We start from the raw sequence: 27,999 nt of genomic DNA, 5'->3' as shown, positions 1-27,999 counted from the left end.
CCTCCCCGCCGCCCGTCCCGCCCCGGCCGTGGCGTAGCCGGTCCCGGTTCCCGTGATAACCGCGAGCGGGGCCGGCGCCGCTCCGGGCGTGTGCGGAGCGCGGCGGGGGAAGCAGCGCCATGGGGGAGGCGGCCCGGGCCCTCCGCCGCCCTCATTAGAGCCGCCGCCCGGCGCAGCTGGAGCCATGGACAAAGCGGACAAGGTACGAAGGGACCGCGAGCGGCCGCGGCGGGAGGGGCGGCGGTGAGGGCGGGGAGCGGAGCGGGCCCGGCCGTGTCGGCCCCGGCAGCGGCCGAGCGGCGGGCAGCGCACGGCAGGGCGGGGCGCGGCTCGCGGCCTGCGGGGCGGGGGGCGCCGGGACCGCGCGTGAGGGCACCGGGACCGGCCCTGAGGAGCCGCCGCCCCGCGCCGGCCGAGAGCGGCCCTCGGGAGGTGCCGACGGGGGCTGCAAGCCGGAGCTCGGTGTGTGCCCGCTGCCGCCGTCCCCTCCCTGCGCGGGAGGCGTCAGGCCGCGCCCGGCCCGGCTGTCCGGGGGAGCCGGGAACCCGCGAGCGGCTGCCCTGGGAATTCCAAGGGAATTCAAAACTCGGGTCTGTTTTTCGCCCCCCTGTTCCTTCAGGCTTTGTTTCAAGCTTAGGGAAGTATCGCAGTTAGTGACATTTAGGCTAAGCCTGGCTGGTCGGTAGCAGAGACTTGGTTTCTGGAGAAAGGAACAGGTTTCTTTGAGAACTTAGCAGCACAATCGAGGTGTCACTCTTGTTGATTGCCGCAAATGTCACGGTTGGGTTGAAGTTTTCAGTGATAGGACACAGCTGATGGTCTCATCGCTGAGTGGGTGTAGCTCACTAATTCTACAGGTCGCTGTATTTTTTTCTTCCGTATTAAACTTGGCTTTGTGAGGTAATCAGTTTGCATTGTTTTTATGAGCTTTTATTAGTGTGGGTATGAAGAAACAGAAGCAGGGACTTAAGAATTTGTATAATTTGTTACATATGTGCAATAAAACATTTCATCATCAGGAGGTAGTTCTAAAAGATGTATCTGAAATGAATGATGTCATCTGCTAGAGCCCGATATTACTTCTAAGCTTCTGTTTCAGCCGAATGTGTTGAAAATTGGTGATTTACAGCTCTTTGTTTCCTAGTTTTCAGCTTTGGTGTTTCCAGGGGTTCTAATAGTATGGTTAAGGAATAAAATAACACAGGTTCCTGTAGCAAAGTAGATAATGACTAATAATGTACTCTGTAAAGAGACACTGCTTTTCATTCTGTACATATATCTGAGGAAGTTTGTGAACAGTGTGTGTTATTACAGTGTGGCTCCCACTGTGGCTTTCTTCCTGGGCTTTTTGGTGTGGTGACCATTTTAATTTTTTTAATGCTTTTTATTTGCTCTCACATAGAAAACTTGATCTTATTCTGTAAAATTTACATTAGTCGAATCTGTAGTACTTTTTGTTTTAAAATCTTGGATTTGGTGTGGTGGGTTTTTTTCCCCTTTGTTTCATCTGCAATTAGTACTGCAGTACACTTGTGAAATATTTATTCCTTGTTGTTTGAGCTCGTCAGTACTGGAGGTTCACACACGTGTCCTTATCAAACCACTCTCTTTTCATCTGTCAAATAGTTCATGAAAACAGAGAGTTGTTATGTTATTTACAGTATAAAGTGCTGACTTGGAGTGATTGTCTTAACTAAGTGCAGTTTTTTAACTTGAAGGTGTAGTTAAGCTCTGAAGCAGGAATCATCTTGTTTATTATGTTTGCAGCATATCAGGTCCTGTTGGTTCCTTATCCCCTAGTAAGGCTTCTAGGCAGACAAATAATGAATACCTGATTAATTTCTAAAATTATTCAACAATCTTGTTGCTTTTGTCTGCTCATTGTACAGTAATCTTGATTAGGAGACTCCTAGATGCTTTGGGTTTGACCCTTTTGTGCTGTAAGAATTGAATGTAATCATTTGTTACCAGTGTAAGTGTTTGGGCAGGTTGCATCAGTTTCGGGAGCCATTTCATTTTTTCTTTATTTGGGCTCCTTTCTGTGCCTGTACTGTATGACATCTGATAAATGAGCATTAAAGCCTCCAAATGTGTGTCAGCAGTACTGATTCTCTCCTTCCCTTCCCTCAGAATGCTCTCTCAGGCACAGTATGTGCTTATAGGAGTAATGCTGTGGAATTGGAGTATGAGCAGCTAGAACTATTGTGCTGTGTTAGCATGGTATTTCAAGAGTAAGGGAAGATCACAAATGCTTTTGATGGGTAAACAGAGTTTTGTGGTATTGGCTTAGTGAATCAGTATGAGATTTCTGGTTGCAAGATCATTTGGACACCTAATTGATAAAAAAGATGTTGCTTTTGAATTGCCTTTAAGGTTTCTGTTACCTAATTTTTAATATTACTTGTTTTAATATGCTCAGTGATATTTTGGCAGCTGACATAAATGAAAATTGAGTAAAGCTGCTTAAACACAATTATTTTATGATAAGAGTAGTTGTAATTTTTGTAGTGGGTGTGTAAGTTTACTTCTGTCTACACCAGAAAAAATTTTTCCCATTAAAAAGTGTATGCATTTCAGCAGTTAAGTGTAGGTTATTCTCCTACAAGAGAGAAAACTCAGCAGATGAATGCTTTCTGTTTAAGCAGAATATGGCAGAAAACTAAAGAGAAACAACTTCCCCTTTCAAAGGTACTGCTGTGCTTTGATTTTTCTCAGTCTTATACTTTTGTCTTGCTCTGTGATTAAGACAGTTGGTTCCTTTAGTACAGTTGAGAAATCAGGTGAAGTTGCAAAATCAGTGACCTGTGTTTTGTTTTAGTATTGCTTAAAGACAGCCTGTTCTGCTTACCTCTGCTATTCATGACCACTCAACAGGTGGCTTGATAATATGATTGTCATAGAAATAGATCTAGATCAGGTTTTGTGCTCTTTTATCCTGTCCAGTTTCCTTCAGTGTTTCTTACCCATGGCAGATTTTTCAGCTGAGGAAAACTGGAAAATGTCTGGTTTCCTGTAGGTTGCTTTCTTTTAAATCTTGAAAGTGCCAAACAGTTTTGGATTTTGTGAGTTTTGTCTTGTCTTATTTTAGAATATATTCTTTGAATTTAAGTGTTACTGATGTGATTCTGTGAATATCTTAACTGTTGGAGTACAAAATTATTTGCCAATGACTAGTTTGTGGAGATCAGGAGACTGATTTGCACCAATGGGTTGGATTAATCCTTTTAGTACACTATCTACAAAGCACTCAAATATTGCTACTTCATTTGGATAGTATGAGCTTTAGAAGTTTGTACTATTAAATGCTGTAAAGTATGTAAGTGAGGAGGATCCTTTTGGTAGCTTTTTTGTGCCTTTGGACAAGCTTTGTGTGAGTATTAAATTTTAGTTTCCCCCCCCTTTTTTCTTAGAATAGTCTGGCTTTGAGTTTAAACATGCTAGCTTGTCATGTTGTGCCACTTGCTTGTTTCCTATATATAGGTAAAAATGTTAAATATTTAGCTTTGATATGTTCTGAACATGATACTTAATCCTGTGAAAGGGAAGAGAGTTATGCACAATTCCCTTTTTATGAGCTGAGGGAAAAGGGAAAGAGTCACTTCATAGTATATTTGCTTTAAGTGCTCTGTTGAAATGACTATGTTAAATGTAAATAGGGAAGATTAAATTTTGTGCTTCGTTAAATGGCCTGCTGCTGGTGTTTCCAGTTGGACTGCATATTTACCATTCCCGAGGTATCTGCCACTTAGAAGCAACTAATTATAGAAACAATGACTTCCATATTTGCAAAGTTTATCTTAAAATAGATGAACTGTGACTTGCCTTACTACTAACATGGCATTTAAATGATGAAATCCAGAATTCAGAAACAGGATTGTTTTTCTTAAAAAAAATTCCCAAAAGTTTGAGCTCTGTTTTTATTTTACTTTGGGATGAGACTTCTTGTTTCCAGACTTTGAGACAGTAAACCAGCTGATTTTATTATAGCCCTCTGAGATGTGGCATCTGTGTCTATTTTCTCACCCTGTAAATGGTGAGATTGATATCTAAGCATTCTCCTCTGAGAGCAGGATGACAGAGATCCTATTTAATGGAAAATGCTGAATGATATTAGGCTACAATGAACAAAAACTTTTCTAAGATTAAATGTACAGTGCTATAACTATAGGACAAAGTTTACCAGTCTGTTCCTGCTTGTGTCATCTTCTGTCTTTGCAGCTGTTGATGACTACAGTAGCTTTTATATAGGAAACAAAGGAGCTCTTCAGTATAGTGCTGTCTTGAAAGACTTGTAATTGTTGGACTGAAATATGTAATGAGCTGCTGCAAAACGTTTTGTAAATTGAAACTAGGGGTATCTACAAAAGAGGCTTCTGTCTCAATCTTGGTTTCTTTTGAAGGGGTGTGTTTCCATTAATAGGCAGCTGATTGAAAATCTGATGTTTCAGCATGACTTAAATTTATACTTAGAATTGAGTTTGGTTATCAAAGGTTGATTTCAATAAAGCTTTGTTTGGTTTTGTGATGTGAAAGGTTGAACAAACATGAAAAAGTTGCAGTCAAAAATAAGTTTGGTCTTGCAGTGTTTTCAGTGTTTGCTTTTAGATGGTGTGATCAAACCACCTTGCATTTGCTGATGGCAGTGGCAAGGCACTAATTTGTTTCAGAGGATGCAGACTAGAATAAATCTCAGTACTGTGAGAGCAATTAAAGCATAGTGCTCTGTTGTAAGGACTAGGGAAAGTGAGCAGCCTTCTCCCAAATCTTTTTGTGTTTGACAGATCTTTCTTGTCTGTGGTTAGGAACCAGTGGCATGATCCTGTTTGTGCTGTTCATGTGCACTTGGCACTCCACTTGTACTGTGTGGGTGAAATCTCTGAGGAATTGTGTTCACATATATTTGCATGCACTTTATTTTATGCATTTTCTTGTTTGCTTCTGAAACAAAAAGGAGCTTGTCTTGTGTTCTGGAGTTTACTTCATTTGTTATTGGTTGCATTTTCCCCTGAGTCTTAAGCATGTCAGTATTTAAAAAACCAAACCCACCACCAAACTGCTTCTTTGGCATTGTTGTTTCTGTAGCTCACCAAAGGAGCCTTTCCTGTTAGAAGAAATTACAAGTTTCAGTAGGAGATACCTTCTGTTTGTCCAGTGCAATGAGAAATTAGCAGCACCTTTACTTGAGACTAAATTGATTGATGGCTTTTTTTTATTGTTTCAATTTTGCTCCTTACACTATGAAGGAAGAAGGCCATTTATCAAAAAGAGGAGGTACTTTGCTGTCTGTCCTCACCAACATTTCCTCCTAGCTGAGAAATCTGTGGTCCTGAAAAGATCTGCTAAGATAGCTTTGGACAAATTACTTAGTGTTGCTTTTTTGTTTCCCTCCCTTGTCCAGTGAAACCACTGGCCATCTGTGAAATGTGCTGACATGTCTGGAGAATCACAGTGCAGAGCTGATTCTGTTGATGTTTTGGTTTGGTTAGCAGTCTGATCTGACTTACTACATTTGTTTCCCCTTTTTGCTTCAAGGTCGGTAAATTTACTGCCCTCATCTGAACACACAGCCTGTGAAACACAGAACTCTTGAAGTATTTTTGAAAGACTGGTAAAATGCTCTAAGGAAGCAATTTGTTGAAGTTAATTTAGTTTAGTTGGTAATACACTTGAGCTGCCTTTCTGTTTTCTACCCCAAAGTGAAAATGGGGCCCTGTTGCCTAATGAAATGTATAAATGATGTGGGAATTGGATGTATTATGCTTGCAGAATGATTTTGAAACACCTGTACTGAGGCTTCTAAGTTTTCAATTGCTGTTTTGATGAATTGCCATATATATGTGTGTGTGCATTACAGAACAAAATGCAAAATCTGAAAGCAGAAGTTTGCCCTAAATCCTTTGCCAAAACAAGTTTCTTGAAAGGATTAAAAAAACCCCAACGGCCATAAACCAACCAAACCTGTAGGTGCAGACTGAACTGCGCAAGAGAAGTGTTTGAGGTGTAATGCATGTGAGAGGTGTGTGGAACACACTTCTGATTCCTTTAAGTAACAGACACTCCCCAAGTTCTGTAAGCAAAAAAAGAATTTAACTTTCTAATGCACCCAGATGTGTTTATGATTACAAGATCTGCTGTATCTTTATTTTATCATTACAGGTAAGCTAAGCTTGTTTTGAGCTGTACAGAAAATGATAATTAAATATATCAGGTAATTGCTCTGTCATAGCAGTAGTAATCATAACCTGTATAAGGGACTGACAACAGGAAAGGAAGAATTAGAGTTGTCTTTCTAGTCTGGGCATCTCTGAATTGTTTGAACCTGATAAAATCAAGCAGAAAAATGTGCATTATTTTCCTAAAATCATGAAATTACATTATAAGTGTTGAGTCTTCTGGAGGTTTTTAATACATTTAAAATAAACAAAAAATCAAGAAACTCCAACATACCTTTTTTTTGCTGGACAGATTTAAATAAGTCAAATTTTATTGAATCCACTTTGGATGTAAAAGTGAGTAGGGATTATCTTTGAGAATTGACAAGAAATATTTTGCTATGGCAGCCTCGCAGGTGGGAATCACTCCCTTCCTGCTTGGATCAGCTGCAGCTCTGTTTCTAATATCTGATGTGAAAGACTGTTCTCTCACAATCCTAATAATGAGTGATGATATGGCACAATATCACATAAATCACTGTCATGAGACCATTCTGCAAGAGATTTGTCAATAAAGAATGATTTTTGTGTTTTCACTTTAATCTCCCAAATAAGGGAAAGAGCAGACAGCCACATAGGAGAGATCCTTAAAACAGGAAATCTGGTCCCAGTATGAATGACAAATAGAATGTTTTGACTCTTTTCTGAGCCAGTACTAATTTATTTTTAGTATCTTGGCTAAAGTTCACTTGGCATGTTGTGGTAGGATAGTGACCAGCAGGTTAGGAGTAGTTGTTTGGCAGTTTTCAGTGTCTCCTTAGGAATGCCACGTTTATAAAACACTCATGCCAGTTTTACTCCTGTGTGTTCTGGGATGAAGCCCCCTTGGTGTGTTCCTTTAACGTTTTGGTTGCTCATTGATTAGAGCTGTGCTAATGATGCTGGGGTTGTGGATTCAGTCCCCCCCCCATATGGGCCATTCATTACAGAGCTGGGCTCAATGACCCTTGTGGGTCTCTTCCAATTCAGAATATCTCTGATTTAGTGTTGTAGGCCAGCCCTTAAGTGAATTTATTCTTAAGCAAATATTTTTGCCTCACAGTCTTGAAATAGCATGGAAAAAACCTTCTTAACTTTCAGGGAGGGATTTCAGTGTTGGCATTTCTGGTACTTACTATGTGTTCACTGTACATAAACACTTTAAAAAAAAAATTATGAGAAGTTTATCTGTTGTGTTGAGGAGAATTCCTTGGAGCTCTGCAGAGGGGTAGGCGAGTCATGAGGCAGCTGAGGGATGTGCCCGAGGCCAGAGAGGAAGCTCTGGGTAGAGCTGGGTTTGATTTGTGTTGCACAAGTTCGGTGCTGCTGCTGCAGCTGCCCCACAGCTTTTCCTCTGAGTGGAACTGCAGGAAATAGAAGAGTTACTGTAGAAGAAAGGAATGTTCACCCTCTACTAATGATAAAGAAATGCATTTAATTGATATGAAGGTAATTGTTCTGCTGTAATGCAGATCTTGTTGTACAGCAGGAGTGATACTCCTGTATCTGTGCTTATAGAATCAAACTGCCCTACATTGGAACAGACCTTAAACATTGTTTGGTTTCAAACCCCTACCATGGACAGGGACACCTTCCACTACACCAGGTTGCTCAAAGCCCCATCCAAGCTGGCCTTAACACTTCTAGGGATGGGACATCCTTTCATATGTTCTATTCCATCTATATTTATATATACATGTCCATACTATAGCCATAAGCATTTTCAGAACAGTCATTAAAATAAGCTTTCCTGCCAAGAACAGTGTATCTGGTCAGTTTAAAAGATTTTTTTCATCAGGACAACTGTATTTTTTAAAAAACTTTTGAACTTGCCCTTCCTACCTCTTTCACTCCCGTGCTAACCAATATGGGATCTTATTTAAGTAGAAGTTTTGGGGAGTTGGAGATTCAGATATTGGGTGGGAAGGCTGTCTCAGGATGGATTGTGGATGTGACACAGAGCAAAGGCATGGAGTGACAAGTGTGTAGTAGGTGTGGGACTACTTGCTATGATACTTCTAGAGCTCCCATTTAACTGTTTCAGCTCACTTGGTGTTCTGGAGGCAGTACCAAGGATAGAAGACTGTCCTCAGCAAACATTTAGGATTTCATCTTTCTACTATGAGAGCATGTACTCATACAGGTTATGTGTTACCTTTGAGATTATTTTATAGGCATGTGGAAGGAAAAATGTTTGGAGTTCTTGTCTGCTTTAGAATAAATCTTCTTAGTATTTGGTACTCCATGAGGTAGTAATCTGAGACATATATAATTAGACGGAAATATTTGTACAAAAAAGAGATTATTTTCATCTGAATGTAAGTTATAGTGGAATATAGAGTGTAAGGAGTCTTTGGTTCTGCAGTTATCTTATTGACTACAACATTTTTCATTGTTTGAGTGTAAGAAGCTATGTTGTACAAAACCAAAAATGTGAGCAAAACCATCTTAAACTAAGGATACCTTCAGGATTGAGGGAGGTCCTTTTCTTTGAAAGCACAGTTTAAAACCTTTAATCATAATCTTAACACTGTAAAATGCATCCGAGTTGTGCAGCTAGAGTGTGTGGGGAGGGTTCTTCTGTGGTGCATCATCTCTTAGCAGTTAAACTATGGTTTAGTGCTGAAAAGTCTTTTTTATAATTGCCTAGAAACATGGTCAGTTTTGTAGAGCAGGCCAGGCATTACTACATCTTCCATATGTTGGTTTCACTTCTGAAAGCCTACACAACTGTGCTCCACATACAGTGCTAATTTGGTCTCGTTCTGTGCTCCGACTCATCTGTCCTCTGCAAGATCTGGGCTTCAGTCCTTTTTAAATTAATTAGTGCTTGCATTGCATTGTAAAGGTTAGCACAAATGCTAAATGTTAGTGATCTGCATTACACCCTGCATTGATTGGAAGGATGCAATAAGCTCTTGCCAACTGTTTTCCACCTCTCCTGGTTTACTGCAGAAATCCTGTAGCCTTGTCATCCATTTGCCTGCTGTTCATGGTTCTTTGCGTGCAACTTTATGAATCTAAATTTTCCCAAGCAATTTATGATTGTAATTAATGAAGACATTGTTTCTTTTCTCTTAAGAATGTCAAGCTATCAGCTGAAGTAGAACCATTTATTCCTCAGAAGAAGGGTCCAGAAACACTAATGATCCCAATGGCGCTTCCTAACGACAGTGGAGGAATCAATGGCATGGAACCAACTCCAATCCCTAGCTACCTGATCACTTGCTATCCATTTGTACAGGAAAATCAATCCAACAGGTAATAAGTGGTTGTGATCTTCCTGGAAGATGATCTGGTTTTAAATGGGTTTGAACTTGCAGGCTTGAGAGGAGTCAGTGATTGTGGGCTGTCTATTAAGGTTTTTGTTCACCACATTTAACCCTTCATGTATGAGGAGGCAGTTTCTCTGCCTTCAGTCTTTTACCTATATTCTTCCCTTTGCTTTTCTCTTATCATATTCTTTGTTGCCTTTTCTTTTTGTTGGCTATGAAGGTCTGGTAAAAATCCCTCCCAAAGTTACCTGCTGTGCTCTTGGATCATCTAGGGCAGTCAGGATGTTTTTTTTGTCTGATTCTCTGAATGAAGCAAAGCTTTGTGTGTCCAGCTTGGGTCCTGCCATGGTGAAACATGGCATGGTACTATGTAGCTGATTCAGTATTATGTGTAACTGTATCCAGTTTTCTTCACATAATTAGTGAAGAATATGTTGAGTTTAGAAACTTATTATAATGAGCTGTTATTTTTGAAGGGATGATTAAGGCCTGAATTTTCTTTTTCTTTTTGTCTTTTTTTTTTAATAGGCAGTTTCCATTATATAACAATGACATCAGATGGCAACAACCCAGCCCAAATCCTGCAGGACCATACCTTGCTTATCCTATAATATCTGCACAGCCACCTGTTTCTACAGAATATACTTACTACCAGCTGATGCCAGCACCCTGTGCTCAGGTCATGGGTTTCTATCATCCTTTCCCTACGCCCTATCCTGCACCCTTTCAAGCAGCAAGTGCTGTGGGTACAGTTACTGCAGAGTGCACTGAGCGTCCCAGCCCCTCAGGCCAGGTTTTTCCATTGTCCACTCAGCGGAGCAGAAGCACTAACAGGGGACCAGTCATTCAAAAAGTAAGTCTGCTTTTGAATAGGAGAAGTAGAAGTGTATAAAAAGAAAATGTCTTTGCAGAGGAAGCACATATCTCATTTTTAATCAGCTTTTTTTTTTGTGTTTGTGGCAATGTTTGAAAGCAGCAGCAGCAGCTACAGATGCACATAAAAAGTAAACGTCCTCCAGTGAAAAATGTTGCCACTCAGAAGGAGACCAGTTCATCAGGTCCTGAGAACAGATCAAAGATTGTTTTGTTGGTTGATGCATCACAGCAAACAGGTAATTTTATTTTTAAGTTCTGGGTGTATGAAATAACTAGAATTACGTGTCAGTTGTCATCTTTTCTAAAAGAGGGTGGACCTGATTCAGTTGCAGCTTTTAAGAGAAGTCTGTGCAGCTCAAAAGGATAATGAAGAAAAGGTGCTGATGGTTGCAGATACCTTCTCAGTATGTCACCTTATAATGTTGCAGTGACATGGTACTCCTGCTGAGACTTTGCCAACTCTTGAAGGAGTTTGTTATCAATAACAGTGGGACCTAGATGTAATTTAAATTCAGTGCTGGTTTAATGCAAAGACTGACTTTTTATTTGTTTTTATGATGTGTAGCTTTTTGATGTCTCTTATGAATTCCTACACAATTATTTTTATTTTATTGTTTCTTGAAGACTTTCCTTCAGATATAGCCAATAAGTCACTTTCTGAGAGTGCCTCCACGATGCTTTGGAAGTCAAAAGGCAGACGCAGGAGAACCTCTCACCCTGCTGCAGAGTCCTCCAGTGAGCAGGGAGCAAGTGAGGCAGACATTGACAGTGACAGTGGCTACTGCAGTCCCAAGCATGGCAATAACCAGGCTGCAGCTATGGCTTCAAGAAACACAGATTCATGTGCAATGAATGTATGTAAACATAACTGAGTAACTTAACTATATTTGTAGCCTACAGACTAATGAAAATTACTAAAAAATCGTTATTTTTTCCTTTTCAGGTTGCAGAACCATCAATAAATACAAGTAAGCATTGCCTTGACTGGTGAGCTTTTTAAAATTTGGCTGGGTTGCATTCGTATTTTTGCTTTCCATACCTCTTTATCTACTTCAGCATGCTGCTCTAACTGATCAGATACTTCTGAGGATGCATCTTTACTGTGATATCCAACCACCTCCACTAAGACACGTGTTTCTTGCTGAATGAACAAGTATATAGCTCTCACTAATAATTTATTAACAGCTGCCTTTCTTTAATGGGTTTTAAAAAAAGCTAGAAACTCCAGTGGAAGCATTCAGACAAAGCTGTGCTCCTGTTTAGTTTTTCCTCATACCTGGGTAGTAACCGAGCCAGGGAGTTTCTTCTCTATTTCAGAAGCACTGATACCTTTTAAGGCTTTACATATACCATGAACAAATAGTTTGATTAGCCTGGAAATAGTAGGTGATACCAGGGACTGCTATTTATGACTGAACAGAAATAGATAGGGATATGAACCTGAGATTTCCTTTCTCACTGCTTTGTGGTGATCAATTCTTGGCAGCTTGAATGTTCCACAAAGGTAACTGCCAGCATCTGAGAATAGCTGCGGAAGTCAGTGTTGTCACAGGAGAATTAGACTTTCCCCAAGAACTTTATTTGTATCAGGACTGTGTTCCTGGCTCTGGTGGCATATGAATCATGATATGTTCTGGATACTAATTCAGTTTTTCATCGATGGCACTTCTCTTTCAGCTGGTATAGGTTGGACTAATGTAAATTCCCAAGCAACTCAAAAAAAACCTTGGATTGAAAAAACTCCAACCTTTTCTAGAGGTGGAAGACAAGCTGAGCAAAGAAATAATCCACAGGTATGCTGCCAGTGGTTCTCAGCTGAAGTATTTGGGGCTTTTTAAAATATGGAGAAATAAGGAATTTGGAGGGAATTATAAAATTAACATTCTGAAACTATGTAATGAAAACAGTGTAGAAGTTAACCTTAAAGTCTAGTTGCGCATTTGTCCATTTGCACATTTCTAACTGGTATGTTTTGTAAGTTAGCTCTATATCATATATATAGATCTATAAAATTTAATGTCCTTGACAGTTCTCTGCCTATAGCCTGTGCTTTATCTGTATCTGCCTAGGAAGAACATTGGATATATAAAGCAACCTGTGAAATGACGATAGTGTGGATGTGGAAAAGTTAGTTCAGTTTTTGACCCATTCACACCTCAGAAAAAAAAAATTCTCAAACTTTCTAAAGAAAGATTCTGATGTGTTGGTGAACTAGAATCCCATGTTCTAACTCCTGTTGTCTTCAAAACTTTTTAAAGTTTACATTAGCATACCATTTTTAAAATATTTTTTATTATTTCTTAATGGCTTAACATTATTTTATTCTGAAGCTTGAATATCTTTCTTTGAGACTACCTTCAGTTGGGACAGGATTTCTGCTATTAGTGTGTGAGGAGAATGGAGAAGGTTGTCTTCCTAATTTTGAGAGTTTTTATTGGGGCTGGTGATCCAGAGGGGTACAAAGAAAACTGAAACATTTGCCTGTGTTTGAACATAGGTTTTTGCTTGAATTCTGTTATTGCAGACAAGAAATCTGAGCTCCAAGTGGGAGCTTTGTATAAACATGCCTGTTTGTGCAAACATATGTGATCCAGCTTGGCCTGTTTAGGTTTTTAGATGGAATTCTTAAATTGTCTTGAATCCTCCTGTTTGGTAACTGTGGGTTTATTATAGAAAGAAGTTTGTGGATGCTTGTATCTGGCAGTGTAGCAGTTCTGAATCTTTTTATAACCTGCTGTCAAATCAGAGGCTTTGGAAGCCACTATTGTTAGTTTGTGGCATTGGGAGAGCAGGAAGAACCAGACTTTCTTTCATCCAGTCACAGTTTAGGCTCTAAATCTGGCAGCTCTTTTAGATATTTAAAAACAAAGCTGGCACAAAACGTTTTAAATGAGGCTGCCTCAGCCAAATTCACTGTACCTCAAGGCAGAATTGTCCTAGAAACTATTTTATGTTGAAACTAAATTGGTATGAGGTCTGTAGGAAATTTTCTGGAGAAACAGGTAAGTATAAATGTGAAATTCAAGTCATCCACTGGTTTTTGCCAACCACTTGCACATAGGTTCCCCCCAACCTGTCACATAATAAACAGAAGAATGGTTATACCACTATGCTGCTGTCTCTGGCCTTTAGAGAATTGTGTGCATAGGCATTGTCATAAAAAATGTGTTGAAAAGGCAGTAACTGCATGCAGAATAATTATGTAGTGGGAGGAAGTTCTTTGGAGTGGTCACGGTTACAAAGAGTTCCTCAGGGTTCATGGCTGTTAGTCACCAGCAGCTCCTGAGTTTCTTCATATTTGACCAAAAGAAACCTTTTTATTTAAGTTACAGATCTGAAGATTAACTGTCTTGAGGGGCATGAATAATGTGGTACTGTCTATAGAATTTTCTGCAGGCTTTAAAGAAAAAGACAACCAAAAAACCTCACCAGAAAGCCCCACAAAAGAAAATCCCCAACACCAAAGCACAGTTTATCCTCTAGAAACTGTACCTAGTTGCTGATTAGCATGGATGGGACAGCTTTATGTGCATGCACGTACATAGCATGAAATATTGAAATTACAAGATGCCAATCACATTTGTGTTTTTCAGTCTGGTTTCAGATGCAGAGACCACAGCACATCTTCAGAAAGAATGCAGAGTTTGCAGAAACGACACGAAAAACCTTTAGCTACGAGCCAGGGGAGCAGGGCAGAGCAGAGCCCTGAACCTCTGTATTTTGAGGTACTGGTGTAGGAAAACCCTTTCCACATAGCAGTGCCAGTTGTGTGTGGAATAAGTGATGTTCTCGATGGGAAGTTACAAAACATCTGGCTCCAAGAGGTGTACAGTCAAGGTCACGGATTTATTAGATGATCCTTGCATTGTGTACACAAAGAGACTTGGATTTGGGTGTTGTGGAAAGTGCAGTAATACAGAACACTGTGGTTGACAAATTAAATAAGCAGCCTTCAATTAACTTTTTCTGTTCACTTGTGAATAGAAATTGGTGTGTTTGCTGGCTTATCCTCTCTAATTGTAGTAGGATTTATTATTTTGGTGTAAAAAAGAAAATTTTTCATTAGAATTACTATTTGGATACAGAAATGCTTTCTTAATTTTGCATTATTTTCTATTAGTGTTACATAATCCATTCTAGTTTATGTGGGATTTAGGGATTTAATTTGTTTTCCTACTTTAAGCAGTTTCAGTTGATGCTTCTCAGGTGACTTTGGTTCCATCCTTTTTATTTTTAACTTCTGTATTGTTTAGGATGAAGATGAGTTTCCAGAGCTGAATAGTGACAATGGCAGCAGCAAAAGTAGTAGCATCCAACAGAAGATTTCACCCAAAGTTGTAAGTATTTATTTTCTTTTGCAAAGCGTTGTGTTTTGAGACTATTCAGTTTGTGTAATTTTTTAGGAATCTCTGCTACAAGACTTACGTTGCAGTAATTGGGATGATCTTGGGGTGTCTGTGTTACCAGCCTTGGATGCTAAGGAAGTGCCAGTTAAAATAAGTGGTGAAGGGAACCCATCTTAAAAAAACCCAACAACACAACTCCAGGATTTTTCTCTTTTAATGAGATTGTAAGATACATGTAGCAGACACTCAGTGTCACAGACTGTCCCAGGCTGCATCATGATGCTTTCATGCAGACATCTCTTAAAATTGTTCAATATGCAGATATTTAGTAATGGTGTCAGTTTTTCAAAATAATTACAGTTTGTAGATTTTTAAATTTCAAACTGCATCTGCTTTAAGGCTGTGGAAGCAGTTGTTGGAAAGGTACTTTTTTTTTTTAGTATGTGATCTACTTAAATATTTTGTTGCAGAACTGTGCCTATAGACTGCTTAATCTGGCTGCTTTCCAGGAAAGTCAAATCCTATGTGAAATCTTGGGGAGGGGGAAATTGTTTATTTAGTAATCAGATTGGAAAACCTTCTGAAGCCATCATTGGAGCTGAATGGAATAGCTTTCCCATACGAAAATGAAATATAAAGAAGTTTTATTAACTTGCTTATTAACTTGTGTCATCTAGCTGTAATTAATTAGCATGTCATACTGGTAATCAAAACCTTGGGTGATTTGATTTCTGAAATGCCCTATATTTGGTGGTCTGTAGAGAAAGGTCTTTTAACTGTGGCTTTTTTGCATTTTGTTTAAAATTCTAGTTGGATGACTTACCAGAGAATTCTCCAATCAATATAGTCCAAACTCCAATTCCCATTACAACCTCTGTACCAAAGCGTGCAAAAAGTCAGAAGAAGAAGGCCTTGGCTGCAGCACTTGCAACAGCTCAAGAGTATTCAGAGATAAGCATGGAACAGAAAAAACTTCAAGTGTGTAGCACCCTGCCCACCCCCAGCACTTGGTCAAGAGGAGGATTAGTTATCTGTTGCTCCTCTTAATCTCTAATAGCAGTAATCCTTTGTAAAGAATGTTGCAGGCACCATTTCTTTGTATTTATTGTATGTGATGTTCCTGTTGTAGGAGGCTTTATCAAAAGCAGCTGGGAAGAAGAGCAAGACCCCTGTTCAGCTGGATTTGGGTGACATGTTAGCAGCTCTTGAAAAGCAGCAGCAAGCAATGAAAGCTCGGCAGATCACCAACACCAGGCCTCTCTCATACACAGGTATTTCTCATGTGCCTGACAGCATTTTGTGCCAGCATGAATGTGATTGATCTGAGCATCTTAAATGTTTTTCTTTCTGTCAAGTTTTACCTGTTGAATATAAGCATGATAAAAACCTGGGAAGATGATTTTTAATACATTTCTCAATAAGTTACCTGAGCTATCATCCTCTGAGCTGCTGTACACAGTGGTGAAAATCCATCTAGAGCTGAGGCTTTTAAGAAGATCTGCTATTCAAAACTCAGCTGTGTCCTGAGAGTAATTCAGTGCTGAAATGAATATGTGAAAGGAACATCTCTACTGCAGATGTTATAAAATACTCTTTGAAGGAGGGCATACCTTTGACAGTGATGTGAAGGGATATGTCACTAGGATATTCTTCCCATTTCTGCTGTTTATAGTTCAAGGTCTCCTGACCCAAGGCTTACTCAAATCAAATTTGTTTCTTAAGCTGTCCTTTGTTTTTACCTTATGCTTTTATCATGCATAATGTCCAATGGCAATGAATTGTAACCTTACTACATCCTGTGTGGAGAAACTTTTCTTTCTGCTGTGTTTTTTTGGGATGGAGGTCAGTATTGGGTTTTTTTGTGCTGTAGATCAAAATTTTATTAGCTGTCACAGCCTTTGTATTACAAAGCCTGAGCAGTCATTCCCTTCTTTCCTCTTCTGATCCCTAGATGTCTGTCCAGTCTCTGAGGAGTCCTAGTCTATTTAGTTATTTAATTCTGGAAGTATCTTTTCTGAGAATCTATATTTCTTTTTCTGTACCTTCATGTAGTTCTACTATTCTTTTAAAAATAAGATCAGACATACACAGATTAAGTTATAGTTCCATCCTGAATGTATACAATGGCTTAATTATGCTTTTTTCCTATGTCTGTATCAACACAACATTAAATTAGCTTTTTTAATACTAGCTGCAGACTTGACATTTTTGTAATCACTTATAACCCTGCCAGTCTGATTCCTAAGCTCTTGTATGTAGCCTGGAGTCCATCATTATGCACATAGTTACCCTTTTCTTTCTGGTGTGTTGGTTCCTTTACCTGCTTTGAGTTTCAGCAGCGTTCAAACATTAATTCAAGTTGGCAAGGTTATATCAAACAAAGCTCAGCAAAGAACTGTTGGCATTTCCATTGGAGACAGCACTTGTTTTATTCTTTCTGGCAAAAGATCCACTTAACTACATGCTGCTCTCTCTCATCTGTTTTGTCCTCTCAACTATTCAAGTCTTTAACAACTGAAAATCAACGTTTGGATAAATATTTGCAATTTATCTTACCATAATCATCTAACTAATAAAGCTACGTGTGGTCATTTGAGAGAGACCCCTTACCATTTATTAAAATAATTCCTGGAATCCACAGTTTCCTAAAACATGAGGCTAAGTTGAAGAAAGCTTAAAACCATCTGGAAGCAACAATATCTGATGATGTAATTTTCCTGTCATTATGAACTGCTTTTTTTCCAAGGAAGGAAAATCTACTTAGAGAATTCATCAGTGGAAATTCTGAAAACAGTGTTGAAATAAAGCTGACATGGCTTTTGGTGAAACTAATATCTATCTTGTATTTAGTTGGCAGTGCTGCTCCCTTTCATACCAAAGAATCTGCCAGCAGAAAGTCCTTCACAAAGGGACAGCCCTCTATGGGTTGCCTTAATCCTTTGGATTCGACTGCCCCAAAAGTGAAGAGAGGAAAAGAGAGAGAGATTGCAAAACTGAAACGCCCTACAGCACTTAAAAAGGTAAAAATGTGCCAGCCTTGGAGTGTTTTGAGCCACACTCATACTTCAAAAATAATGTTAAAAAACCTCTGTTGTTTTCTTAGTTGAAGACTACTTGCCATGAGCATTGAGCAAGGGAATTATGAGCTTCTGCCTCCAGTTCTGTTAAATTGATGCTCTCTCCTTTGGGTCTAGACATAGAACATAACTTTGATATCCACATAATCAGTTGAATTTAATAAAAATGTATCTCAATACAGATTGCAAGGTTTGTTTTTTTTTTTTAACTACAGGCACCAGGACACATGGAAAAGCTTCCATAGTTTTTTCATGTGGCTGATTCCTAGTCTGTAGTGTAATTTAGTATGGCAACCTTAGTTTTTCTTACTCCTTTTTATAGAGATGGGTAAAGAATTTGAAGCAAACCCACAATTTTTGAGTAAGCTTAGAAATAATATTAATTGCCTGTATATATCTATAGTCATACAGTCATAAGCTAGATATGTGCAGAAGGAATAGAGTATGTATATGGAGATCAGAAGGTAAAATATAAAAAAGTGACCCCTAAAAATGCTGGCCTTTTTCTGACTGGCCTGTGGTCTGAGGTAGAGGAATTCACCTGTTCAGAAAAGTTTTCTAAACTCTTTGTTGTCAAGGCTTTTATGTTTTTGCTATTAAAAATGGTAGTAATTGGTATGCCTGCATAAGGTATTCTTTAACAGGCATGGGGATGAGGAATTGTTAATGAGTGAATGTTATGTATCAGAAAGGAAGCTGTAAAAGTACTTAAACTACTGGAAGTACTATTTATGTAGAAGTGTGTGAGTACTGAGTATACCATCTGTAAAATGCTGCAGTGAAATAGTCTTTGTAATCCAAGAGGAAACTTGAAATGATTTCCAGGGTTTCTAACCTGGCATGAGTAGGAGGGTTCAAAACAACTTGCTTAACATTGTTATGTTCAGTGAAAGGGGTGTTTTTATTTACAGGTATATCTGACTTTCAGATGCTGACAGCTGTTGGTTTGTTTCTAGATTATTTTGAAAGAGAGAGAAGAGAAGAAAGGCCGTTTGTCAGCTGACCACAGCCTTCTGGGTTCTGATGAACAGAAAGAGGCTCATTTAAACCTGGCTGCTGACCAGTCTCAGGAGCTGGCCTCTCAGGAAGGTTGGTCTCTGTCTCTAGATGCCCATCACTCCCCCTCAGCTATACTAATCTGCTTATTCTCATATTTTATGTTTCTTTTCTTATGCCCCACAATTGGCATAAGAAGAGAAACATAAAATATGTTTCTCTTCTTAGCTGTCCTTCAGTTGTGGAAGGCTCAATACACTGTGGGTTCTCAGTACATGATCTCCATACAGCATTTTAATTATCATCTCAAGTGGCTGTTCCCACCACATGTCAGAGTTGATAGTAGTTTTGATAAGCAAGCAAAATGTGGCTCTTGTCAACCATGCTATGTTGATAACAGTACTTTTTGATGATGAACATACTGAAAGTTTTCCAGATATAGAAGTTGCAAACTGTAAATAGATTTTTCCAGTTTGTTGAACATGTCAATCAGCTGCAATTTCTGAATTGTCAGTTTGCAGCAGCAGGCCTGAGCAACTGAGAAGCTTCAGTGAATGTTCAATGTCTTCAATGTGTTTGGGGCAGTGGGAGTGGGGGAAGGAGGTGTCTATCAGGATTCTGCATGTGCTGCTTCATAACTTTTTTGTCTGAATGGACCTGTCTGACTAGAGTGGGAAAATCCTAGATGTTTTAGGAATAAGTTAGAGTATTTTATATATATAAATAGTAAGGAATTATTGGGAGAAGTAATAACATTTAAACAGGTTTTTTCTTCTGTTTTATCAAGTTCCTAAAGTAAGCTCAAGATATTTTTTAATGAATATTCAGATACTGCTTATTTATCCAGTCCATGCTGAGTGGTGGATGTATGTTCAGTTTTTCCCCTACCCCTCCAGAAGGGGAGGGAAGAATAATGCTTAGTGTTTCCAAAATGGACTTTGGACAAAGTAAGGGAGCGATAACACTCCCTTACTTACAACAGAAGTGTGGTTCTGTTTCTTTCACATTAAAAATGTATTTGTATTTTGTAATGTTTAAAAATTGCCTTTCAGAAACTGGTCTGAGTATGCCTAGTGATACTTCACTTTCTCCAGCAAGTCAGAATTCTCCATACTGCATGACCCCAGTGTCACAGGGTTCACCTGCTAGTTCTGGAATAGGCAGTCCAATGGCATCTTCTGCAATAACCAAAATTCACAGCAAGAGATTCAGAGAGTAAGAGTTTTGCTTTTTTTATATAAATTCAAGGCTTGCACTTCAGTCACCCTTGTGTTTCAAGTGTGGGTAGATTTAGTAGACCTAAGAGCTTAATGAACATAAGCTTCCCTTTCAGAAATAGAAGGTTCTGCAAGTATTTCATTTTTTCCCCCTAAATGGATTGCTTGTGTTTGCACACAAATGTGTGTATACATGAATAAACACTCACTTGAGACTTTCCTTCGTTGCCACAGGAAATAAGCAAGGTGGGAGTCTTCTCTGCAAAAATATTTTTGCAGAGAAGGCTCTGTATGCTTTGAATGGGAAAGGAAGGAATACTTAGGAATGCTTAAAATACTGTAATAGTACCTCTTTATGAGTTAGGGCTTTTTTATTAATGTATCTATGTAATGTACTAAATTAAGTAGGGGAAAATTGCTTGTGGCACTTGTTAAAAGTACAAACAAATATACTGCAATGTTATTTTTGATTGGCTTCTTGAAGTAAGGGATGTTACTACGAACACAAATGTTTTATGGATGTGTTTTTAACTTACAGTTTGCAGTCTGATTTCTAAATCCTTTTAGTGACTTTCGTAAAAGCTAAATAACTGTTCTGAGGAAGTAAAATTATTTTCATTTGCAAAAAGGCTGGGTGAAACATTGGTTATGCTAGCATTTGTGAAGTAGCGATGCTGACACTCGTCAATGTTGTTTTGAATTGACAGATACTGTAACCAAGTTCTAAGTAAAGAAATAGATGAGTGTGTGACTCTGCTATTGCAAGAGCTTGTCAGCTTCCAGGAGCGGATTTACCAGAAGGATCCCACGAGAGCCAAAGCCAGGAGGAGACTCGTCATGGGGTTACGCGAGGTTACAAAGCACATGAAACTAAACAAGATCAAGTGTGTCATCATATCCCCCAACTGTGAAAAAATTCAGTCAAAAGGTATAAATGATAAAGACAAGTGGTGCACTTGGCTCTTTTCAGTTTTCTTGTGCTGATTAAGTGTGTTAATTAGCAAGATTAGGAGCATTTGTTATTATGCATAATGTAACATTCCAGACTCCAACTGGGTAATTGCCATTCCACATTTATTCCTTTCTGTTCTGTTCTGTTCTGGAAGAAACTTGTTCATGAGGATGAAAAACTTAAAGAAGAATAGATATTGTGGAATTGAAATTTATTCTGTGTGTTACTTCATTCTGTGGTCAGTACACCTTGCAGAGAGTCCTGGACTCTGGGTGCTTTTTAGGAAGGTTCCTTAAGAAGAATGTGAATTGTTTGTTAGCCAACCAAAGCATTTTGCCAGTAACAGAAGTATAAACAGAGGCTTCCTGAGATAGGAGAATAGCAAAGCTCTCTTAAGAAATGACCTATGAAACTCTGGTTTGTGTGCAGGACTAATAGAGAATACAGAATATCACCTTCATGTGTGCTCACTCACTACCCTTGAAATGTATTGTGTGTTGTCCTCTGGGACATAGGAGCTGCTGATGTCTGTATTGAAGTTCAACTGGCTAATTGCAGTTAAAGTGGATTAGAGAGTTGTATTGTGCCGTATGATGACTTCAAATGACTAGATATCTATTTAAAATTGCTTTCTTCAAGGTGGACTAGATGAAGCTCTCTATAATGTAATAGCCATGGCACGGGAACAAGAAATTCCATTTGTGTTTGCTCTGGGCCGCAAGGCCCTTGGCCGCTGTGTGAACAAGCTGGTTCCTGTTAGTGTTGTGGGCATCTTCAACTACTCAGGTGCTGAGGTGAGTCATTCCAATCACACAAGTGGCTGGAGTCAACAATTATCTAGTAAAGAATTGCTTTGGCATTGGTGCACACATATTAGACTTTTGATAGTAACCCTGAGCTCATCTATATTATGGTGTCTTTCCTTTGAAATTCAGTTTTATGGTACTGAGAGACTGTGCTAAAACACTTTGGTCAAATCTCATAGTAGATTTTAAACAGACTTAAACTGTAATATGAAATTCTCTGGAAGGCTTAAGAATGTTAGAAAACGAGTATTCTAAAGTATGGCCATCTCCTCAAAGTTACATAAACCTGGAGTGATGTTTTTATTATTTAATACAGAGAGGAACTAATTTTTAGTTCAAGTTGAGGTATTTGGTGCTAATCTTGAGGTTCATATGTGGTATACCTTGGACTGAAAGGTGTAAAGTAAAGTGAAAACTGTTAGTAAGAACAACTGCTGATAAAACTGCCTTTGTGCTTAGGATCTGTTTAATAAGCTGGTATCCCTGACTGAAGAGGCCAGGAAAGCCTACAGGGACATGGTGGCTGCAATGGAGCAGGAACAGGCAGAAGAAGCCTTGAAGAACGTCAAGAAGGCCCCACATCACATGGGCCATTCTCGTAACCCTTCTGCAGCAAGTGCTATCTCCTTCTGCAGTGTTATTTCTGAACCCATCTCTGAGGTCAATGAGAAAGAATATGGTAAGTACCTTAAAGCTTGCCTTTGGAAATAGAAGCTGGGGTTTTCCAAATGATGTTTGTTGTGAAATGTAGGTAAAGATGCAATCCTTCTTCCTAATTTACAGTATTCTACAATGTCCAGGGATAAGAAGAGATCAGCTAGATTTCAGTAAATTTCATAAGTAATTCTTTCCCTGAAAAAATATAGGAAGCAATTTCTATCCTCAGAAGTGTTATAGGTATCTAACATCAGTGTAGGTGGCTTCTCCAGTTTTATTGAACTGTTTTAAAACTGATGGCACAGAATTGATCATATGATTGAGGGCAGCAGGAAATAAAATGTGAAATCTCTGAAGATAGGACATGTTTAATGTAGCTTACATTTTTAAACTTGAGATGATAGTGAGTGATTCTGCTGTGAGCAAAGGGGAGTTCATTTATCCAGTTGCTTAAGCCCAGATGAAAAAGAATATAAAAGGGAGACTACTTGTTAGAAGTCCAAAGCCTTCTTTTTTGATTCTGAGAGTGAATTAAAGAGGATGTTGTCTTTTTAGTGAATTCTTTTTTGTGGTATCTTAGCTTCATTTCAGGAGTTAGATGTTTTATAAGTAATCCTTAAATAATAACTTAAGATGGTGGCAATTTTCTTCTTTTAATTTACACTTGAGAGTAACCTCTTTGACTATTCCTAGTACTACATTTGGTGTTTACAAACTTTCAACTTTGTAATGTCTGTTTTAGGGTACTCTAAAAACCCAAAGTTATTAACAGCTCTTTCTGTTGTCTCTCCTTTTCCCTTCTTCCTCTTTTTTTCTAGTAGAAATTTTTCTAGAAAGCATAGAATAATATTAATATTGGCTCATTTTGCTATTGAGGCTGTTGTTGCATGCTCAGGAGAAATATTTTTATGTACAAGGAATTAATGTTTCCTACTTCAACTTCTTTCAAAATTTGTAGAAACAAACTGGAGAAATATGGTGGAGACATCTGATGGGCTAGAGACCTCTGAAAATGAGAGAGAATCTGTGTGCAAGGCTGCAGTACCAGAAAAAGCTGGCAATGGCCAAATGGAAAAAACCACTCTTAATAAACAACCACCTCTGGCTACAACTGGCACTACCTCAGCAACAAATCACGGGAAATCCACCCCAGGTGACAAAGATGAGGTGAAACCAGATGACAACCTGGAATGGGCCTCACAGCAGAGTACAGAAACAGGATCCCTGGATGGCAGCTGCCGAGACCTTCTGAATTCCTCCATGACCAGTACCACCAGTACCCTTGTGCCAGGAATGCTGGAAGAGGAGGAGGAAGAGGAAGATGATGATGATGAGGATTATGCCCACGAACCAATTTCTGTAGAAGTTCAGCTTAATAGCAGAATTGAATCTTGGGTTTCAGAGACCCAGAGAACTATGGAGACACTGCAGCTCGGGAAGACCCTTAGTGGTGCTGAGGAAGACAATGCTGAGCAAAGTGAAGAGGAAGAAATGGAGACCTCAGAGCAGGCTGATCCTGGCACTGATGGGGAGGAATGGACAAATGATAAGCACGCAGCAAACGCTCAACATAAACCCACCATCTGCAGTTCTTTGAACAAAGAACACACAGATTCCATCTACATGCCGTAAAAATAAGCAGGAACTCAGGAACTTTTTAGAAACTATAGTAAAACTAACTGTTGTAAAGGTTGCAGCCATTATTCCATATGCTTCATCTCAACATTTTGCACTGTTAAACATTTAATACTTGTATTTAATTCACAACAATATTTTTGTAGCTGTCTGTTACTTTTTTGATTTAAAAACTATCTTAGCTCTTAATCAGTATTGATTTCCCAGATTAGAAACTGTGTGGAAAAGTTGTCAGTAAGCATTCATTTGATGTTTTGTAAAAGGAAACATCTTGTAACTGACCAGTTTTAAGAAAAATTCTTTGAAGTTGGGACTCTCAAGCTTATTTTCAAACAGGCAACCTACATTGACACTGACAAATTACCAGCAGTTCATGTTGGTGGTATGGTGTTATACTAGGCCTGTCAGTGTATTTGGCCATGACTTTCTAATTCTATCTAGAAATAAAAAGAAAATTTTGATTCTCTTTCATGAAAAGCTAGAAAAAGCCATTTGCAATCCTAATGAGAATTAAATAGTAGAGAAATTGTGTGTGATTCTTATGCTAAGATAGATGCAGCTTTTTAGTTGATCTTGGTGAATGCATCATTAAAAAGCTGCTGATAGCTGAAATGGTTACAATAAGCTATAATAACTTTGATTCCAGAAAAACTTTAAACCAGAGGGATGCAATTAATGTTTTGCAGGTTTTCTTTACAAGGTAGAAATATTGCATTAAAAAAAAAAACAAAACAGGAAAGAAAACAAAAATTCCCCATTCTCTCTGCAGTTGCTGTCTGCCAAACCACACTAAGTGACTCATTAACCATAATCCCTATTCAGGGCTTTTAGTAAACTGATGACTTCCTCTCTCTCCTGTCACTTGCCTCAGGAATGCTGTTTTGCATTTTGTATTCCTCATAACACTGCAAAAAGCAAGAATAATCCTTTAACAGCAAGTGTGAATGATGTGGTGGCTATCTCTGCATTCACCTGCATGCTGTGATCCTGGCCAGGATGGATCTGAAGAACTGCTGCTGAAAACGTGACCTCTTTGTCTCCTCTTGCAGTTGTAACAGCTTTAGGAGTTGACCTCTAGATAGAGAAGAAAGTAGTTATTCCAGGACATGAGGAAGTGCCCTGTAGTTTGGGGAAGTATTTCAGTGGTGCAGAGGTAAAAGAAATAAAAATATGTCCTCTCTGAAACATACCTGTTGCTAGAGAATTGTTCCATGTTCTGTTCTGAATACTGAAGTGAAATGCATTAACTGGTGATGAATTTGTTTCAGACTGAGGATGGAGTGTGTCTCTAGACCTTGCATGTCAGGAGTCTGTTTTCCATCTTTGGTATTGGCAAGGGATATCCTGAAACTGCCAGCAGCAGGAGCTTCACCACAGGGGTAGCCAAAGAGTAACTCACCTGAATAACACTTTCATAGCAAACATGTTTCTTTTAATTTCACTTAATTTTTTTGATCACTTGTATCAAAATGCATGAAAAGCCTCTGGGTAGGCTGAAAACCACAGGAAACTGAAATTAGCTGAGTTGGGTGTTCAGTCCACACTTAGGAACATGGGACCAATGTTTATAGCAGTAGTGATGCTGGTGTTTTAAGTTGCACTGGGAAAATAAGACTCCAGGTTTAGAAGTCATCTAGCCCTGGGTTTTTGGATGCTAATGAGAAAATAATAGAAACTGTGTATTATGTAAATAATGCTTGGATAGCTCTAGGCATAGCAACTGCTATGTAGATAAGCAGTAGAGAGCTGCTGTGACAACTGGCTGCTGTGTCATGTTCTTAGCTCCTTAGTGTAATCCTCCTAGGTGTAGAACAGGCGTTTCATAGGAAAACAAGGACTAAGGAATGATGCCTCCTGAATGTTAAACCTTTTACTGTCCCCATGGCAGATTTCTACTGTCTGTATGTTTTAAGAGTTTTTGGTTTAGGACATGACAGGTGTTTGAACTGCTGACAAGCAAAGCTTGCCCTTGGATGTGTAAGCACATCTCAGCACAGGTGAGATCAGTGCATACACTGAGGGCAAAACTTCGCCAGAACATCAAAAAACAAAGGTGTTTGTAGTTTCTCCTTGAGCTTTTTCAGTGCCAGTGATTCAAATCACTTTTGATCTTGAAGTATTAACATCAGAGGCGCATCTTTTTATATGTCTTTCTGAACTTGGACTGTCATTTTAAAGTTTTCTGACATTTATATCAAAGAAGTCTTGTAATATTCAGCCCACTATTTAACTGCAATTTTGCTACAAGTTTAATAGAGTTCTTGAAAGTGGTACAGCACTTATAATTATCTCTCAATTTGCCAGCAAATAAGGAACTAGTTTCTTTTTAAAATGTGGCAGATCACCCTTAGGGGAGCAAACTGAAACTGAGTAAAGAAAACTGGGTTTAGTGCTTCCTTTTTGATAAGCTGGGAATAAGCAATAACTGTAAGAATGAAATTGCAATTGCTTTGGGAGTGATCCATTTGCATCGGAAATTAGGGAAGTTCCTTGCCACTTGAAGCACTTAAGGAGAGTATCTCACTGTGGTAATTTTGGTTCTATTATCAGCAGAATTTAAGAAGAAAGCATAGAAATGTTCTACAATACCATGATTTTTTTAAAAAGTAGTTGAATTTCTATTTCAGTGTAAAAGTGTGCAGTTTATACAGGTTGTTACTGTCCCCATGAAAAGATGTTTCTGTAGTTATAGGTGTATAGATATTTTTGTTGTGAAAATAATTATTCGGGAAACAAATCTACTTTTCTTAAGGCATTGTTTATAGAAATGATTTCACCACTTACTTTATCTGGTAAAATCAAAAATAATGTATCTGTGGTAGGGGTAGGGATCTTTAAAACTGATAGAGGTGGCTATGTATACAACCTATTTATATAAATACTCTTAAGTATCTCTGTCAATAATAAAACATGGATTACAAATCTGTAAAAGGGAAAATTCTGAAGAACTTCAGTCCTTAGTTGGACCAAGTAGCAATGTCTGATTAAGGCCAAGGCCCTGATCCTGCTCACACGTTCTTTGGAGTGTTAGTGCCACTGGCTTAAACTGGTGGCCTGTTTATCTGCTTAAGTTGTGTGCAGGCTGTTGTAGGATTGGAGCTGAACAGTGACAGAGAGTATTGACCTGTGTTTTAAAAATTCATTATAGAAAATGTTCAGTAATGCACTTGTTGGTGTTCTTCTGGTAAAGCTAAGAGGTGTCTTTATGGGTGGGTGGGAGCTTACACAATGTGGTTCTGTCCAGTTCTTTAACACAAGCTTAAATTTTAATAATGTTACTTTAAATATGTATGTAAAAAAGTATTATTGTTTGAAAAGCTGCTGTTGCTGAAACTGTCACTTAGTATTTCTTGTGAAGTTGTGCCAACTAATGAAACTGTTCAGATGATTTCAGTGTCAGCCATTTAAAAATTAGACATGGCAATTTGTTAACAGAACAAAACCCAGCAGAAACAAGCCATAGAAACCAGGAACAGGGAGCTCACCCTGCCACAAACAAGGAAACATGAGAATGTCGGACCCAAAACTTCCTCACCAATGAATGCTAATGCTGAAAGTAGAAACCCAGTTGGCACAGCCCACGTTCTAAATGTTCATCAATAGTTCATATAATTTACTTTTTAAATAGATTCTAATAAGGAAAGCTGTTTAATCTTCAATGTCTTAAAATTTATAGTAATATTTAGGTTAAAGTAGTAGAAAAACCATTATAAAATACAATATGAAGGGGTTTGTTCCATTTCTTTTTTGCTGTATGAAGGATAACTGTTCTGTCTACCGTACTTTTTGGAGTAATAACAGCTTTTTTGCACTATGTAAATACTAGTGGGGATTCTTCCATAACTAATAAAAATGATTGTAGAAATTTATGGCTTTATTCCAGTGCTGTGTTTGTTCAGGACTCTGTGATGCTGAGTTGGGACAGGTGTGTGTCACGCTGCGGCCACAGGGTGGAGGAGCCGTGTGGTGGC

General features: G+C 38.7%; 1 protein-coding gene across 1 annotated transcript; it reads left to right on the top strand.

Moving 5' to 3' along the window:
• SECISBP2L (SECIS binding protein 2 like) lies at window positions 1-27,897 on the top strand. Its single transcript, XM_058033455.1, has 18 exons — window positions 1-202; window positions 9,274-9,452; window positions 9,995-10,319; window positions 10,443-10,578; window positions 10,967-11,196; window positions 11,286-11,310; window positions 12,020-12,135; window positions 13,936-14,067; window positions 14,596-14,679; window positions 15,499-15,666; window positions 15,818-15,959; window positions 17,539-17,708; window positions 18,722-18,854; window positions 19,814-19,976; window positions 20,686-20,906; window positions 21,570-21,724; window positions 22,196-22,415; window positions 23,352-27,897. The coding sequence occupies exons 1-18, from the start codon at window positions 185-187 to the stop codon at window positions 24,023-24,025; spliced, it is 3,291 nt and encodes a 1,096-aa protein (XP_057889438.1). The 5' UTR covers window positions 1-184; the 3' UTR covers window positions 24,026-27,897.
• Window positions 27,898-27,999: the final 102 nt, after the last annotated feature.

The sequence above is a fragment of the Melospiza georgiana genome, chromosome 13 (assembly GCF_028018845.1).
Source record: "Melospiza georgiana isolate bMelGeo1 chromosome 13, bMelGeo1.pri, whole genome shotgun sequence".
Lineage (NCBI taxonomy): Eukaryota > Metazoa > Chordata > Aves > Passeriformes > Passerellidae > Melospiza > Melospiza georgiana.
Note: the sequence above shows the minus strand (reverse complement) of the source record. Positions and strands in the feature narration are given on the sequence as shown.

What these genes read in the sequence shown, in the direction of transcription:
- SECISBP2L (XM_058033455.1), top strand. An exon ending in TGATGCATCACAGCAAACAG is followed by an intron (nt 10,579 to 10,966) that starts GTAATTTTATTT and finishes TGTTTCTTGAAG; the next exon opens with ACTTTCCTTCAGATATAGCC. An exon ending in AGCAAAGAAATAATCCACAG is followed by an intron (nt 12,136 to 13,935) that starts GTATGCTGCCAG and finishes TGTGTTTTTCAG; the next exon opens with TCTGGTTTCAGATGCAGAGA.